Raw genomic sequence first — 19,985 nt, forward strand, 5'->3', positions numbered from 1 at the left:
TATGCTGATGGAATCTATAAGTGTGTTTTTAATAGCATTTGTGAATATATAATAAATAGTTATTTATTTTAAATTGTCCCATTAAGCACAGTGGCCTTGGATGAGCTAACCCTACAGCTGATGACCCAGGATTGCACTTCAGTGAAACTGCAGCTTCAGCGACTTAAGAAACTTCTTCAGGTGAGTGAGTATTTTATTTACCTTATGTATGACAAATCAATATTATAAAAGTACACCAACTGAAAGTGAATTCAAATCAACTGCAGACAGGGAAAGATTTAGTAAATTACTAGACATCTTAACATCCTTCATTAAGTGTTCAGCCAAAAATAAATATCCATACCACTATGTTTGATCAAAATAGAAAACCAGTTGATAATGTGAATGTTATTGTTTTCAGCTCCTTAACACTAGAATTACCAGAGCCTACGAAAAAACTCGTATATCCGGCCCACCTTAAATCGCTTCTTAAATCCGTTCACACCTCTCCGCCAGCATCCTTTGTCCTCTAAATGTGCTGATAAAAGACAAGCTGCCAGCAGCCGGCTTATTCCATCCCCCCACCGACTTAGAACGTGAGCGAACTTTTCCCAGCTCATGCCTTGATTGTTTACCTGGGAGTGAAGTGGAGTTTTACAGTGGAAATGATAGATCGTTATTTGGATTCCGTTTCTAAAGTAATCTGTGTAAACACATTGTTAAAACAGAAACTTTTTCATATTTTAGTAATAAATGTTACAAAATGTAGTAGGCATAAACTATAGAATATGTAAAGCCCGAGTTCCAAAGATCAAATAAACACTTTCACAAAAGCTTCAAGAACAATTCAACAGCTTCTGTGGCGTAGCACGCTAAAATTTGCCTCTTAGCACAGAGCAGCTTTTCCTTGCCTCACAGACCTGAGTTCAATGGGGGGACGATGGGGGGAGGGTTGATGTTAGAGCACCTGTGCTTATTCAGTGCAGCAGGGACAACGCACATGTTGATCTTTTTTTCTTTCAGTACACGTGACTTCCCTGTTTATTTATATATCTAGTGACTTCTCTGCCTGTCTGTCTCTCTATTACGCAGTGTTCTGTCTGTCTGTGTGTTATGAATCTTAAAAATAAGTTATAAGGACAGTTGTTTCTGTTAATTGCAGTCTCAATTGTTAAAAAAATATTTTAAAAGGAGCATCCCACATGAAAATATAACGATCTCAGTAACTGACAGTGCATACCAATGTATAAATTTTATGTCCGTTTGATTTTTAAACACTTCATCCCCAGTGGGGAATCGAACTCAGGTCTGTGAGGCAAGGAAAAGCTGCTCTGCGCTAAGAGGCAAATCTTAGCACGCTACACCACAGAAGCTGTTGAATTGTTCTTGAAGCTTTTGTGAAAGTGTTTATTTGATCTTTGGAACTCGGGCTTTACATATTCTATAGTTTATGCCTACTACATTTTGTAACATTTATTACTAAAATATGAAAAAGTTTCTGTTTTAACAATGTGTTTACACAGATTACTTTAAAAATGGAATCCAAATAACGATCTATCATTTCCACTGTAAAACTCCACTTCACTCCCAGGTAAACAATCAAGGCATGAGCTGGGAAAAGTTCGCTCACGTTCTAAGTCGGTGGGGGGATGGAATAGCCGGCTGCTGGCAGCTTGTCTTTTATCAGCACATTTAGAGGACAAAGGATGCTGGCGGAGAGGTGTGAACGGATTTAAGAAGCGATTTAAGGTGGGCCGGATATACGAGTTTTTTCGTAGGCTCTGGTAATTCTAGTGTTAACTTAAAACAAAAAATGTTTTTCTTCCATCATCTTTTTGGAAACAGTGTTACTTTTAGGAGAAATTAAGTTTAGAAAATTTCTATTTTTATTTCTTTAGTCATTGCCCATAGTAGTTACAGTATGTCTAGAGTAAATAACGTTAGTGAATTTTGACTGCTGCTAAACAATGCTTCAGTTAGATTTGCTTATTGTTACGTGTGAAAATGTAAATTGTATACTCAGTTGTCATTGTTGATGCAGCAGCTAGAAAGACCAAGTTTGGAAATGGGGGTTTATCATTTAGGACCTTAATTTTCCAAGGAAGACTAAAAGAAAATCTCATAAGCATAATTATAGCATTGTTTTTAAGCAGGTGATTTATTTACTTCTTCTCAGATGTAAATTCAAATTTGTTTGTGACTGATGTTTACTATTTCATATAATGGAGGTCACTATGAGTTGCCATTCTTTCTATCCAACTATTTTTGATGTTTTGGCAAACTTACTTTAGTTGCTGCTGTGCTTCTGGTTGCTAGGTTTAAATTCTTGTACTTTTTAAATATGGTCTCACCAATATCACCACACTCACCTTTATAACATCTAACACTAAAGCAGCTATATATAATAATTCTGAAGTGTATTATTTTTCCCTCTCATCAAACTTGGGTTGTAAATACTGATTGGTTTTTGATAAATGCTAACCAGAATTTAGTAAGATTTTTTTATGTTTGAAGAAGAGATCAGTGATTTAAAAAATAGGATATTAATACACATTTACATATATGAATGTATATCAATGGTTGATAAAGCTTCCAAGCAGATGTTTCATATCAGTCATCAGAAAAACAACTCCGCCAATGCTTCTTTTAATGATGATAATGTTCCTTAAAAAGACTTTGACGTCAATGCAGAACATTGCTTTATTAACATTAGACACATTGCTTTATTAATTAGTACTAAAAAGACCGTTTCTTAATTTTCCTAATAAAATCTCAAAAGGGGCACTTACGACATGGAATTCAGTAGAAGTTGCATGTGGCACCTTTAAATCATTACCAAAATTCAAATGTTGCCACACATCTGATAAGAGTTTTAATTAAATGTATAGTATTATTACCTGATTTCTGATTTCCAAAAGCATGGTAAAGACAATATTTTTTGTACATTTGGCTACATCTTTGAAATATGGTTCAGTGAAGGATCACTTAAAATAATCCTAATTTTTTATGGGGGTTATAGGAGTTTGCCAGTCTCGTCTTTATATGCTTTGTAGACTTTTTTTGACTTGGGGAACTGCTGCATGAGCATGGGGTTCCTGGGCTACTGCAATCCTATTTGGTCCATGTAGTCTATTTAAAGTGTGAATCAAGCTTGGCTAAGGATGCATCCTCTGTTCTCTCCTGTTCAAAGACAATATCAAGGCATTGCTGAGGCTGAGAGAGTATCCAGTATGGGAACCTGTGGACTGTATCTCTGCTGCTTGAAACTGATATATTCCTCCACCTAATCATGCTACTAAATAATGAAGTGGGGGCAACCAAACAGTCTCCTGTGCCAATTTATGTGATTTGTGTCCTCTTAAAAATGTGGTCTTTGCTTGCCAACATTTAATTTTTATTGACAGATAATTACCAAACACCATGTCCCTGTTAACTGCAAAGTTTTAAAAGGAAACCTCAAACAGCAAATTATTTAACATAAACTAATATTCCTTGAATCAAATTATTACATGTAAATATTAACAGTATTGTCAATTTTATTGAACATTTGTGAAATCGTATAAATAGGACTAAGCAACAGGAGATCTCCCTTTACAATTTTGCTGTCTTTTTGCTCTTGTGCAAAAAAGAGTGGGATAAAGTTGAAAAGTTCAGATATGATAAGTTAATAAAGACCTGTCCAAATAGACTAGCAGCCTTAATCAAAGCAAAAAATGGTCATAAAAAGTATGTTATTTTGTCTCCGAATCTTGTGCTGCAAAGGTGTAAAACGTTTTTGTTTTTTTCCCCCAAAAATTTCCCTTTAGTTTTTTGCTTACATAATTCTGATTACAAGATCTTAATATAGGCAAAAAAGGTCTTACATGGCCTGTCCTGATTGCAGCTAACTTTATGTCTTAAAACATTGAAATTTTAACAATGGTGTGTAAACCTTTGATATGCACTATTTTTCTTCAACTACCCAATCCCACAAACATACTTCATAGATATCAAAGAATTGACAATTGAAAACAAGTGATGTGATTTGAAGTTCAAATCACTATTAGTGAAGTAGTGAAGTATTTGGATAAATGCTGAAGATCATAGAGTTGTATAAATCACAGCATTGTTGGTAAGCATACACCACAAAATGACTTTGACCACTCTATCTGCAAATCTTACCCTCACTCAGCTTATTTAGAACTATCTTTTGATAATACACTGTTTTTGACACTGATACGTGTTCTGATTATTTTATTTATATTTTTATAAAAGTAAATATTAGTTGTCCCAGAAATAAGTAATACTTGCAACTACTTTTCTGTTTTTTTTGGTTTTGTATTTTTGTATTTTTACTTTTTTGTGTTTCAGTTTTAAATTTGACCCTGCAAAATTAAATCATTCTATCATTTTTGTTTTCTAAAAAAAGACTTTCTTAAATTTATTTTTTATAAGACAGATTAATCACCATTAACAAATCTTTTTGCATTAGTTGATCAAATATCAGTTTAAAATATCATAAAAAATACTAACCTGTTAGTTAACCTGATTTTTGCTTTTTGTTTTTAAGGTGGATGATGACAGTTCAGTAAAAGAAAATTTGGTATCAGAATCTAAAAATCTTGTACCCGAGGAAGAAACTGCACAAAAGGTAAAATAGTACTGTGTTGTTCTGTCTGTCTTGATTATTGACATTGTAATTTATGATAGGAGGTAAGTCTATCAAATGAAAAAGCTAGCCTTTTCTCCTTTCAGTCATTGGGTACACACACCATATATTGTACAGTAAACAAATGCAAAAATATATTAATCCATTATGTGTTTAGTACAGATAGATGGTAGAATTAGAGTACATTACAGTTTTACATACTGTTAGTTCTTCTTTCATAATCTATTACATACAGTAAGGTCCCTCCTGCTTTACCTATATTTGAGGTCTACAGTATGATAACAGTTTACCCTGTTATCTGATAGAACCCTTAGCTAAACCCTTAGTTAGATATTATAATCATATATCATATGTCCCTACTGAATAAACTTTTACCTTCATATAAAAACTTGAAGTTCCATATATAATATACTGTACATAAGCCAAATTTCAGGATAAGGCTGCATTTAAAAAGATAACATTAAAGAAAGCAAAATTGTAGTACCTAACAGCAATATATAACAGGGTTTTGAAGACATTGTTTTAATAATAAATACTAATTTAAAATAATAACAATGCATTTGAATTGGCTGATATGTTGTATTGCTTACTCCTTGCCTTCTTCCTGTTCCAGTGGCCTACCCCTCCATAATGTCACTCCATTTGATATATGTATTGAAATTACTTTCCTGTTAAGCTTGCTCTATAAAAGCATGATTTTGCAGTCTAGAAAAAATACTTCCTTTTTTTTTTTACTTCCTATACTTAAAAATATAGTTACTGCCACCTACTTAGCATTATGGACATTGTAAAAAAAGTCTATTGCTGGTCAGACGTGCCTAACGTGAGAAACAAGGATATGTTCAGAGATGACTTCTCTAACATTAGTATTTGTATACAGAGAGTCAAATTCTATATGCATATTTGTGTCCCTGCCTCCAAGATTTGGTAATTTTCAAATCATAAACCTTGGATAACTCAAGACCTTCCATGCAAACCTGAAATACAGTTGTTACACTTAGTTCAAATGACAGAAAAGCTATAAAATATTCAGATATGACTTTGGAAAAGATCAGACAAAGAAACTGGAAACAAATTGGAAACGGAGCTTGAGACAGGGTTTGTAAGATACTAATGAAAATATAAAAGAAATACAAGTGATATCATCACTACTGACTGACAGATAAGCTTAATACATTTTAAACCATTTTTAAGGATTAAATCAGGCAATTTTCTATAAGAATGTTGTTAGATTGGCCTCTTGTTATCAAATTACCAGTCAATAGCTTTCACATATCACTGTCCAAGAAAATGAGGCAGGTTCTTCAAAGTTACATAAAAAGTGTGAAATCACCAGCCTTATAATTGCTTATGATTTTGTCTAAAAGAAAATGGCAGCAGAGCAGACTGTGTGCTGCCCTATCCAATAAAAATCTTTTTTCTGGAGGTTTTTTTAATTTTAATTTTCTGTGCTATAGAAATAGACTCTGTTGCAATTTTTTTTTCATGTCACGTTTTTTTTAGATGTTGAGGTCTTATATTTAAACTTTTTTTCTGGCTAATTCTTGATCTTATATTTAAACCCTTGATCTCTTATATGTAAACCCTTTTTTGCATAAATCTACCAATCTGTCTGTTTTGTCTTATCAACTCCTTCTAAATAGCTTCAGTTGTTTAACAGTTTCCCATGACACTATATAATCCTAACGTCTTTGGTTTTTCTTTTCTTTAATATTAGTGTCACTTGTATTTTGTCTTTTCTCCATCTTTTTCACATTAAACTCATCTTCCGTATTCTTCAGATTTTTTTGTATTTTTTTCATCCACATTTGATTTATTCTAGAGGCATATGAAACACTAATAAGATGTTACTACAATATCAGGTGTTACCATTCTCCACAATTTCCTTATTTTTGCCTTTTGTAATATTGAAGATATCAAAAATAACAAGCCACTGCACAATATTTCTGTTAAAACACCTGTACTGAAAACAATTAGAAAAAAATTATAATAAAGCTGAAGGAAAGTGAGACCAGGACTGGCTCCGCTGAGCTAGGTGGAAAAATCTGTGGAGCATATATTTTTTTTTAACAGCACAGACCCTGAAAGTACACTTGTACTCGATAAAACTGCCTGACTCCTCTTAACCCTCTTTTATTTTTTATATTATTTTTTACATACAAGTGATATGGATGTCTTAAAAGTTTATCAACTTACACATTACAATGTTGACATTTTAAATTGCATATTTAATACTATTTATAATATGCTTGTTTTATATTATTATTATTCAATATCGGTATCCAGTGCTTGCTGAAATAGGCTCCAGCTGCCCCACAACCTTGCCCTGGATAAGTGGGTAAAGAAAATGGATGAATGGGTGGCTAGATGGATAGATGAATAATTTGTGACAAAAGTAAAAATAATAGAAAGTACTTTCATATTTTTAAAGCTGGCGTTTTCTTATAAAATTAAACTGCCATCAAGCAACTTACTTTTGTCTTATGTTACATTGTTAACATATATATATATATACTGTGTGTGTGTGTATATATATATATATATATATATATATATATATACTGTGTATATAGTGTGTGTGTGTGTGTGTGTGTGTGTGTATGTATATATATATATATATATATATACATACAGTAATCCCTCCTCCATCGCGGGGGTTGCGTTCCAGAGCCACCCGTGAAATAAGAAAATCCGCGAAGTAGAAACCATATGTTTATATGGTTATTTTTATATTGTCATGCTTGGGTCACAGATTTGCGCAGAAACACAGGAGGTTGTAGAGAGACAGGAACGTTATTCAAACACTGCAAACAAACATTTGTCTCTTTTTCAAAAGTTTAAACTGTGCTCCATGACAAGACAGAGATGACAGTTCTGTCTCACAATTAAAAGAATGCAAACATATCTTCCTCTTCAAAGGAAACAGAGAGGAAAGCAAACAAATCAATAGGGCTGTTTGGCTTAAGTATGCGAAGCACCGCCGGTACAAAGCTGTTGAAGGCGGCAGCTCACACCCCCTCCGTCAGGAGCAGAGAGAGAGAGAGAGAGAAACAAAAGTCAAAAATCAATACGTGCCCTTTGAGCTTTTAAGTATGCGAAGCACCGTGCAGCATACTTAAAAGCTGCACACAGAAGGTAGCAACATGAAGATAATCTTTCAGTATTTTTAGACGAGCGTCCGTATCGTCTAGGTGTGCAAACAGCCCCCCTGCTCACACCCCCTACGTCAGGATCACAGATAGTCAGCGCAAGAGAGAGAAAGAAAAGAAAGCTGGGTAGCTTCTCAGCCATCTGCCAATAGCGTCCCTTGTATGAAATCAACTGGGCAAACCAACTGAGGAAGCATGTACCAGAAATTAAAAGACCCATTGTCCTCAGAAATCCGCGAACCAGCAAAAAATCCGCGATATATATTTAAATATGCTTACATATAAAATCCGCAATAGAGTGAAGCCGCGAAGCTCGATATAGCGAGGGATCACTGTATATGTATATATACATATATATATATATATATATATATATATATATATATATATATATATATATATATATATATATATATATATATATAATTATATTTGTATTATATTTGTATTTATCCTGCAATAGGCTGATGCCCCATTCAGGGATTGCTCCTGCCTTGTGTCCAATGCTTGCTGGGATAGGCACTAGGTTCCCCATGTCTCTGCCCTGGATAATGAGTTTAGAAGATGGATGAATGGATATATTGGCATTTGTATTTACACATTTTGTATATAAACTACAAAATATGCTAAAATCCATCCATCTATCCATTTTCCAACCCGCTGAATCCGAACACAGGGTCACGGGGGTCTGCTGGAGCCAATCCCAGCCAACACAGGGTGCAAGGCAGGAACCAATCCTGGGCAGGGCGCCAACCCACCGCAGAACACACACACACACCCACACACCAAGCACACACTAGGGCCAATTTAGAATCGCCAATCCACCTAACCTGCATGTCTTTGGACTGTGAGGAGAAACCCACGCAGACATAGGGAGAACATGCAAACTCCATGCAGGGAGGACCCGGGAAAATATGCTAAAATGCCAAGTCAAATTTAAACTACTAGATTACAAATAAAATAATAGGTAAGACTATAATAAAGGACAGAACAGCAATAATCCTAAAATTTGTTACATAAAAGCAGTATGATGTGTGGGGCTGCCATTTACATCTTTACCTAGGGCAGCAAAAATTCTACAGCCAGCCATGAGTGAGACATAGTGATAATGTCAGCTACAAGAAGTTCAAGTAGTTTAATATAAACCAGCTGGTACAATTAAACCAGCATACTAAACAAGCTATAAAATATGTAAGCAGGCATTTCATGTGTCTTGTCATATTGCTCAAGTCTCTCTCTACTTCACAGCTACATTTTTATTGGGTGGTATTTTTATGTTTTCCTCTGAGATTGATCTCAATGCTTTCCTCCTGTTTTCAGACTTTTATATCATCTCTTCATCAAATATTGTTTTTGATACATTTTTGTACCTGTGTTAGTGTTTTCAGAATTGCATGATATATATTAGTTCTTTCCAACAGTATCATTTGTTTTATTAATGTGTGTGTGTGTCTTGTGTTGTTTCTCTACTCATATTGTAGACCACTTGTCATGTAAACTGGGTCCCAAATAGTGATAAGTGAAACAGGCAAGTTGTGATCTACACACAGTTTTGAGAAACTGCATTTTTCACTGATGATTTTGAAATTGCAAAACCCACTAAAAGCAAGGCTTATTGCTCCCTCAGGTCTTACTCATACACCCTTGTTTACTTGGGTTCTTTTCCACTGCTGCATAATGCATGTAATCTGCAGCACAGCTCCAAGATCAATTCAATTTATTCTCCTCATTCATATCACTGAGGAGAAGCACAGCATGTTTTGTAAAAAAGCTGCTAGTTCCCCACCATTAACAGAAACCTTTTGCCATTTCTTGATTCTTGCAGAAGAGGTTGTGGATATGCACAAGTGACACAAAACTTCAAGTTTCCTTTCTGTCTCTGATACATTTTTAGAACTGCAGTTTCCAAGATTGTCATCATAATTGGCAAGGTGCAAATTTGAAATCACTAGGTCACAGTTTTTCCCAATTCTAGTGTATTATGTGAACATTAATTGAATCGTCTGACTTGTATCTGCATGATTTTATGCATTGATTGGCTAATTAGATAATTTCAAGGATAAGCAAGTGTACGGGAGTTCCTAGTAATTTGCCCAGTCAGTATATATTGTATGAAATACCATTTGTGCCAAAATGAAATAAATAAAATGGGAATTATGAAATGAATAATCCACATGAAAAACTAAAGATACATATATAAGTGAATTAATAAATCATGAAAAGAGTGCATAATGAAATAAAAATTATCTCATTATGAAATACAATTTCATCATTTTATTTGGGTTCAACAATGACCTTACTTTCAATTATTGCAGGTTTTATTTCAAGTTGACCTTATTTTTAAAGTCTGTTTTTATTTCACAATCTGATGAATATTTCCAAATAGCTCTTTTAAAGCCAGCGGTATTTATTTCTGAATGCCTCTTTTCATTGTTTTCAATCAATGTTTTCAATAGGTTAATCATTTTCTGTTGGTTACTTTTGTCTTACTAAAGATCATTAGCACTACTTGCATTCCAACTGGCAAAGACTTGGCAGTTAAGATTTGACATAGTTAGTTATATAGATGAAATATAAAGAGAACTGATAATATATTGAAAATGTTCAGGCAGACAAATTCTTCTCAAAGTGTTGATGTTGATGAAGAAGTCATTAGCAATTTAAGACTGATTGAGTCCTGTGTCTGAACAGAAGGTGCCTGTGAAGAAGTCACATAGGCACAGATTAATGTTGAATGTCCCAGGCTGGAAATTTCACGTAATGTATTACAGTTGATCACCTGTGCAGACATTTTGCTCAGTTGATCTTAGACTACTAAGAATCTATTCATCAATGTAAATATTTTGAAGAGTATTTATCTGTCAGAGTATTCCCAGTATATCATACATTTGACATAAAATAACATTGCACTGTGGCTGACTGACTAAACTTCAGAATGGAGGTACTAAGTGCCTAAGTGGCAGTGACCAGTTACACACTGACAGGGAGCCTTTGCTTTACACCAGCCTTAAAAACATTCCAGAAGACAGGAAGTGACTTTCATGTAGAGGTCACATAGCAGCCCTGTACAGAAGTTGTGGGGTTGTTCTTGGTGGATCACAGAGCAAGAAAAAGCACAACTAAGCAACAGTGAGAAGGGTGATCAAAGATCCTGTTGTTTTTCAGTATAGTTTTAATATGTTCGGATTTAATGGGTTGGAAAATGGATGGATGGATGTTAAATTATTGCTATAAATTTTGCCTGCAAAACAAACTATTGCAGCACCTACCCCTTATTATTGTTAGTTTAAATGTAAGAAAAATAGGAAAGGAAATAACTAATCCATTAGCCTTGATAAACAAGTGATGATGTTATCATGAAAAGAGGCATTTTAAAATAAATATCATGGGCATTAAAAGGCTCATTGGGAAATTTGCCATTTGGAAAAGCCCCATTGTTAAATAAAAACAGTAGTTGAAAATCAGGCCATTTTGAAGCAAACCCTGCAGTAATTAAATGTAAGCTAGCTACATTGTTGACCTAAAATTAAATTATATCATTCTATTTCATAATAATTAAATGGCTTTTATTAAATTATGCATTTATCTGTGTGTGTGTGTCGGTGTGTGTGTATATATATATATATATATATATATATATATATATATATATTATATACTATATATATAATATATATATATATATATACTGCACCGTGGCGGATGTTAGCAGATTGCTGGCCAACCACAAGCGTTACCGGTAGGTAACCACCCATACAATCAGATTGTGACACAGACTACGAATGCCGTGAAATGTAATTACCCCGATCTACATGCTGGTCAAATAAAACGAACCACACGCCGTGGCGCAACGTTAGGGGCATCGCCTCTGGCGCTGACGTCCGAGGTTCAATTCCCGAGAGGGAGTGCAGTGAGTGTGTACGCCTGATGAGCCCAGAATGAGGGGCGAAACACGTGTCGCGTACTCTTTGCATTTATTTGACAGTAAACTATTTCAACCATTCTATGATCTGCTCCTCACAAACTGAGGGCCCCGTGGCGGATGTTAGCAGATTGCTGGCCAACCACAAGCGTTACCTGGTAGGTAACCACCCATACAATCAGATTGTGACACAGACTACGAATGCCGTGAATATATATATATATATACACATATATCTATACATATTAATAAAAGGCAAAGCCCTGACTGACTGACTGACTCGTCACTAATTCTCGAACTTCCCGTGTAGGTAGAAGGCTGAAATTTGGCAGGCTCATTCCTTACAGCTTACTTACAAAAGTTAGGCAGGTTTCATTTCGAAATTCTACGCGTAATAGTCATAACTGGAACATATTTTTTGTCCATATACTCTAATGGAGGAGGCGGAGTCACGTATCGCGTCATCATGCCTCCTACGTAATCACGTGAACTAAAAACAAGGAAGAGATTTACAGCACGAGTCAAACGCGGGAACGAAGGTAAATGACGTTAATTTTTGACTGTCTTTTAATACTGTGTAAGCATACTTATTAACACGTGCAATTAAACGTGTGCATTTACGGGGTGATTTCTCAGGCTTAAAAGCTCGCCTTTTATCAAACGCGGGAACAAAGGTAACTGACGTTGTTCACTGTCTTTTAATACTGTGTAACCATACATATTAACACATGTGCAATTAAACGTGTGCATTTACGGGGTGATTTCTCAGGCTTAAAAGCTCGCCTTTACTAAAAAGGTAAATGCAAAACTATTTTCAATCATTCTATGATCTGCTTCTCACAACTGAAGGCACCGTGGCTGATGGTAAATGACGTTAATTTTTGAGTGTCTTTTAATACTGTGTAAGCATACATATTAACACGTGCAATTAAAGTGTGCATTTACGGGGTGATTTCTCAGGCTTAAAAGCTCGCCTTTTATCAAACGCGGGAACAAAGGTAAATCACGTTCTTCACTGTCTTTTAATACTGTGTAACCCTACATATTAACACATGTGCAATTAAATGTGTGCATTTATGGGGTGATTTCTCAGGCTTAAAAGCTCGCCTTTTACTAAAAAGGTAAATGCAAAACTATTTTCAATCATTCTATGATCTGCTTCTCACAACTGAAGGCACCGTGGCTGATGTACGTCACTTGCTGTCCAACCATAAGTTTTACCTGGTAGGTAACCGGACACTCACTTCACTCCCTTACGGGACTCGAACCTCTGAGATTTTCTTTTGTTCTTAATTAAAAATTTAAAAGCAATACTTCACCGCTGCTAAGCCCCCTCTAGCGCTGACGTCCGAGGTTCGATTACCGTAGCAAGTGCAGCGAGTGTGTAATTTACATTCACGGCATTCGTAGTCTGATTCACAATCTGATTGTATGGGTGGTTACCTACTAGGTAACGCTCTTACTTGAGTCACCAAGTCAGGGTCGAAGTGATCACTCGAATAAAGGCAGCTTCACAAAAAAACAGGATCCTTAACAAACTGTTATTAGTATATTTTCCCTCAATTTAAAAAACGTTTTATTTTCTTCTTAATAAAAATTTAAAAGCGGTACTTCGCCGGTGCCAAGCACGTGGATTTGACCGACTGACACATAACAGACATATTCATGAGTGCAGGTACTTCGGAAAAGAAAGCACCGTGTAAACCTAAAGTTTAAATTAAGTTCATAGACCTACAAAGGTTGCCATTCATTTGAGGCAAGATTGCTTTTCTTCTGTACAAACTATACGTTGCATTCTCAAGAGTGTGCTTGCACGGCTTCGGATATAGATATATATATATATAGTATATATGTATGTCTATATATAAATATGTAAGCTTATAAGTACTGCCTTACTTCTCTTTAAGAAAGGAAGATGTAATGATACCTGATTTAAACAATTCCATGTCTTCCTGGGTTTGCGTAGCTTATTGTCAATATCTTTACACCTGTTTTTAAGATTTATTTACTGAAACGGGCTTTCACGAAAAAATTTATGGCTTTGCTACAGGATACACCCTCCACAAGTTAAGCAAGTAAAAATAAAATATATATTTCTGTTTTATTTAAACCTTTTAAGTTTGTATGCATAGCCCCATTTGGCTGTTTAATTTTTTTTTTTTCTTTCTTCAGTAATATTTAATCTCCTTTAAGAAAAAGAACATATCCATTTTACTTTTTTTGTATCTCTTTAGTAATATTTTAGTGTAAAAGGATAACCAGTATTTAAACCTTTTATGTTACTTTATACATTTATTTTACACAATGTTGAAAAATTAATAAGAAAGCTACATATTTTGGCAGCTGCTGCTTTCATTTTCAATGAAATGAAAAAAGCTCTCCAAGACAAAACGTCAATGAAGAAGAAACAGTTTGCACTATCTAAAAAGGAGAAACCTCATTTATAAAAACTTTGCTGCAGATGACTTAGCTTATTATCAATATCTTTACACGTTTTTTTTAAGACATATTGACTGAAACGGGCTTTCACGAAAAAGTTAGGGCTTTGCTACAGGATACACCCTCCACAAGTTAAGCAAGTAAAATAAAATATATATTTCTGTTTTATTTTAAACCTTTTAAGTTCGTATGCATAGCCCCATTTGGCTGTTTAATTTTTTTTTTTCTTTCTTCAGTAATATTTAATCTCCTTAAAGAAAAAGAACATATCCATTTTACTTTTTTTGTATCTCTTTAGTAATATTTTAGTGTAAAATGATAACCAGTATTTAAACCTTTTATGTTACTTTATACATTTATTTTACACAATGTTGAAAAATTAATAAGAAAGCTACATATTTTGGCAGCTGCTGCTTTCATTTTCAATGAAATGAAAAAGCTCTCCAAGAGAAAACGTCAATGAAGAAGAAACAGTTTGCACTATCTAAAAATCAGAAACCCTCATTTATAAAAGTTTGCTGCAGATGACTTAACTGAAAATAAATGAATAGTTCCTATGTGTATAATACATATTTATCTATTTTACTTATGCCTTTATTCCACCAACTTACAACATCTGAGGTACAATTTGTTACATTACTTTTGTTTTTTGCAGCACAGGCAGGTGAAGTGACTTCCTCAGGGTCACACAGTGGTGTCAGTACCAGGATTTAAACTGACAAGCTCCGGGTTTACTGAAATATTACTGAACAAAGAAAAAAAACGAAAAACGGGCAAATACGGCTATGCATACAGATGTCCATCCGTCCATTATCCAACCTGCTATATCCTAAATACAGGAGCCAATAAGTACATATGTATATATACAGTATATTTATATATATATATATTATATATATATATATATATATATATATATACTATATATATATATATATATATGTGAATGTATGTATGTATATATGTATGTCTATATATATATATATATATATATATATATATATATATATATGTAGATATGTAGATATGTAAATTTGTATATGTATATATATGTTTATGTGGATGTGTATATGTGTATATACGTATGTATATGTGTATATGTAGATATGTATATATATATGTATATGTATATATATGTTTATGTGTGTGTGTATATTATATATATAAAAGACAGCAACACTCATAACAATGACAACACAATTACATTGACAATCATGTTACGTTATTTTTAAAATGTTTCCTTTTTTTTTTTTTCATAACCTCTTTAACACACTACTTCTCCGCTGCGAAGCGCGGGTATTTTGCTATATATATATATATATATATATATATATATATATATATATATATATATATATATATATATATATATATATATTATATATATATATATATATATATACACATATATATATATATATATATATAATATATATATATAAATATATATACACACATATATATATATACAGTAATCCCTCCTCATCGCGGGGGTTGCGTTCCAGACCCCCCCGCGAAAGGTGAAAATCCGCGAAGTAGAAACCATATGTTTATATGGTTATTTTTATATTGTCATGCTTGGGTCACAGATTTGCACAGAAACACAGGAGGTTGTAGAGAGACAGGAACGTTATTCAAACACTGCAAACAAAACATTTGTCTCTTTTTCAAAGTTTAAACTGTGCTCCATGACAAGACAGAGATGACAGTTCCGACTCACAATTAAAGAATGCAAACATATCTTCCTCTTCAAAGGAGTGCGCGTCAGGAGCAGAGACTGTCAGAAAGAGAGAGGAAAGCAAACAAATCAATAGGGCTGTTTGGCTTTTAAGTATGCGAAGCACCGCGGCACAAAGCTGTTGAAGGCGGCAGCTCACACCCCCTCCGTCAGGACCATAGAAAGAGAGAGAGAGAGAGAGACAGAGAAAAACAAACAATCAAAAATCAATACGTGCCCTTCGAGCTTTTAAGTATGCGAAGCACCGTGCAGCATGTCGCTTCACGAAGCAGCTGCACAGAAGGTAGCAACGTGAAGATAATCTTTCAACATTTTTAGACTAGCGTCCCTATTGTCTAGGTGTGCGAACAGCCCCCCTGCTCAATCCCCCTACGTCAGGATGAGAGAAAAGTAAATTGGGTAGCTTCTCAGCCATCTGCCAATAGCGTCCCTTGTATGAAATCAACTGGGCAAACCAACTGAGGAAGCATGTACCAGAAATTAAAAGACCCATTGTCCGCAGAAATCCGCGAACCAGCAAAAAATCCGTGATATATATTTAAATATGCCTACATATAAAATCCGCGATAGAGTGAAGCCGCGAAAGGCGAAGCGCAATATAGCGAGGGATTACTGTGTATATATATAATATATACAGTAATCCCTCGCTACTTCGCGGTTCACTTTTCACAACTTCGCGGGTTTTTAAATACAAGCGATTGCCCGCCTATCGCGGAAGTTATGTTCCAGACCCATCAGCAACAGAAGAAAATCCGCGATATAGAAAGACCATATAAATAAACATTTTTATAGTTTAAGCCTTAAAATACCCATCCCATATGCTTTAAACACTTGTAAACTTATAAAACACACTTTGTTAACACATATGATATGTGGATGTCGGGCTAAGGATATGAGTAACATCTCACTATTATAAAACATTTTAACTTCACGCAAGACATGACACTGAGACAGGAAAATTGGTGATGTACAGGCTTTTAAATTATTGACAGGCAGAGCGACAAGCAGCACAAAGCCAGCACAAAGTCTACTTCTCCTTAGCGTTCATTCAGCTCCCCACCCCCCTTGACAATGCGAACTGCGCCTCCGGGGAGGGGGGTTTGAGCGAACGTGCGTTCAGCCCTCACACCCCCCCACAAACACACACTCCTCCTCCTTCCGAACGCACAGAGCTACAAGCAGGCATTTTGGCAGAAGCAGCACAAAGTCCATTTCTGCTCAGCGTGAGTTCAGCTGCCCCCCTTCACAAAGCGAGTGCAGACACATTGATGTCTGATCGCTGCGTGCAGTGTGCAGTGTTGGTCTGAGGTGTTTAAGAATGTAGAAAGTGTTTAAGAGCATAGGAAGTGTTTATAAGAGTGTGGGAAAGGTTAACAAGAGAGTGAGAAAGGTTTATAAGAGTGTGGGAAGGGTCTATAAAGCCTTAAAATATGTATAAATAATAAAATAAATATAGGTCGCTACTTCGCGGATTTTCACCTATCGCGGGGGGCTCTGGAACGTAACCCCCGCGATAGGTGAGGGATTACTGTACATACATATAAATTTGCAAAAATCTCAAGTAAACTTTTTTCACGTTGTCATTATGGGGTGTTGTGTGTAGAATTCTGAGGAAAAAAATGAATTTAATCCATTTTGGAATAAGGCTGTAACATAACAAAATGTGGAAAAAGTGATGCGCTGTGAATACTTTCCGGATGCATTGTATATATGTATATGTGTGTATATATGTATATATATATATATGTGTGTGTGTGTATATGTATATATATATATATATATATATGTATATATATGTATATGTATGTATATATGTATATATATGTATATGTATGTGTGTATATATATATATATATATATATATATATATATATATATATATATATATGTATAATGTTTCAATTTACTTGCCAATTTTACAGTATATCAACCTTTAAAAGTAGCAGTAGCACCAGTACATATACAATTGCAGTATTATTGCACATGTTATTTTCCCCATTTCTGAGTAACATAATCACTTGGCTACCTAAGGAAACGTATTTTTCAACTTTCTTTTTTCTTCATGGAAATAAATTTGTGCTTATCCTCAGGTTTGTGAGCTTTCTTGCATTTAATGTAGGATTGTAGGATGTTGCATGTTTTACTTTATAAGAATAAGCTTTATACACTTTTAAAGAAATATTTCGAAAAGACGTTTAAGTATGAATCATTTCACCCTCGGAACATAAGGTAATTGTTATTTTTCAGTAATTATTTACTGAACATCCATACTAGCACTGTACATTCATTTTTAATGAAACTCCCCCAGCTTTTAGACTGTGATTGCTTCTGTGGACAAGAAGATTAAAAACAGAGCAGTCTTGTAAAAAGCCATTTTTCATTCAGATAGGCAGTTCTCTTGCTTCTTATCCTTGTGTCAGAATTCAACCTGTCCTTCATTTTATCAGGCAAAGTTTTAGTTTCCTATTTATATTTATTTTATAAAACACTTTCAACTGCATTTATGGTGCTCTTTTTGTTTTAAAAACAAAGAACATTTGATAAAATATATAAGATGGGCCTGTGAACATTTGTATTATTATTATAATTATTATTGTACACTTTATCAGCTTGCTCTCTGCCTTTCTTATTACAACACATTTTGTATATGTGTTTGCCCAATATTTAACAGATTTACCTTTGTGCTGCACACTGTCTTTGACAAATTAATTCCTCATTTGAAATAGAAATAATATTTAATTGATTTGCAATTAAGCTACAGTGTCTGGCATCCTGTTACAGAATGTGTTGTTAATGGCATTGAAGACTTTGATTTATTGTGTCAAGATGCTATTCACCTGTTTCTTGTACTACATCTGAGATATTAACATATATGATGAAACACCATAAAAACAATTAATTTCTACTATGCATAAATGTAAAAGTACTTAGCTCTGTAGTTGTAATATTTATCTTTTGATATATATACATACATGCACTGCCCAAAAAATTTAAGGGATCACTTAATTCACACTTTGGATATCGATTTTTTTTTTTTTCTCTAAATTTGTGCTGAGTAATACTTTGTAATTTATTGGGAAGAAAATGGTGTAGCAATGGTCAGTGCTGAATTCAACATCACACCACAAATCAAAGTCAGAAATTAAAATTACAGGCTGATCCAACTTGCGTGAATTTCAGCACGGCAACACATTATGTGACTCAGTATTGTGTATGGCCCTCACGTGCCTGTATACATTCCCGACAACATTTGGTCATGCTCCTGATAAGATGGTGGATGGTGTCCTTGGTGGTCTCCTCTCAAACCTGGATCAGGGCGTCAGTGTGCTCATGGAAAGTCTGTGACACTTTTTGGGGTGTTGAATGCACATAACATCCCAGAGGTCCTCAGTTGGATTCAGATCTGGGGAACATGTATGCCAGTCAATGGCGTCATTGCCTTCATCATACAGGAACTGCCTATGCATTTCGGCCACATGAGGCCCAGCATTTTACTGCACCTGGAGGAACCCAGGGCCCACTGCGCCAGTGTAAGGTCTGACAATGCCTCTGAAGATTTCATTCCAGTACCTAACAGCAGTCAGGTTACCATAGCCTAACACATGGAGGTTTGTGTACCTGCAAACATAGGATTTTAATTAAATGTTATTTTTAATTAGTAATGCTGTGTTATACATTCTCATATTAGTGTAAACAACAGGGGTTTATCAGAGAAACTGGCTGGAGAAAAACAGACTGATTTTTAGAATAACAGTAATAATTTCCTTACAAATTCTAAAGAAGCTCTGCACCGGTTCACACAGAATATTTTTTTTCTATTTTTAGATAATATATCTTTTTCCCATTGAGTTATGTAGGATAAAATAGCGTTCTTCCTATTAAGTAGAATTAGTCGACATCGTAACAGTGTATTGTAGAAAGTCGGTTCTTCATCCATCAAAAATTACTCCCAAGTACTGCTCTAAAAGTATTTGCAATGATCCTAAATCCTACACTATCTGATAGATAAGATAATATCTTTGCCCAAAAAGGTTATATTTTTTGAAAAGTTCCAAAACATATACCCTCATGCGCCTGGAGCTACTTGGCATACTTCAGAGTCCAACCTCT

General features: G+C 34.7%; 1 protein-coding gene across 3 annotated transcripts in view; it reads left to right on the forward strand.

Annotated features, from left to right (window-relative positions):
* The window catches only part of ccser2a (coiled-coil serine-rich protein 2a), a 228,612-nt gene that overhangs the window by 160,486 nt on the left and 48,141 nt on the right, over nt 1-19,985 (forward strand). For all 3 annotated transcript variants that reach the window (XM_051922848.1, XM_051922850.1, XM_051922849.1), the window contains exons 6-7: nt 87-180; nt 4,529-4,609. In XM_051922848.1, the coding sequence (XP_051778808.1) occupies nt 87-180; nt 4,529-4,609 (175 nt within the window). The remainder of the gene's footprint in view (nt 1-86; nt 181-4,528; nt 4,610-19,985) is intronic.

This window comes from Erpetoichthys calabaricus, chromosome 2, assembly GCF_900747795.2.
Source record: "Erpetoichthys calabaricus chromosome 2, fErpCal1.3, whole genome shotgun sequence".
Taxonomy (NCBI): domain Eukaryota; kingdom Metazoa; phylum Chordata; class Cladistia; order Polypteriformes; family Polypteridae; genus Erpetoichthys; species Erpetoichthys calabaricus.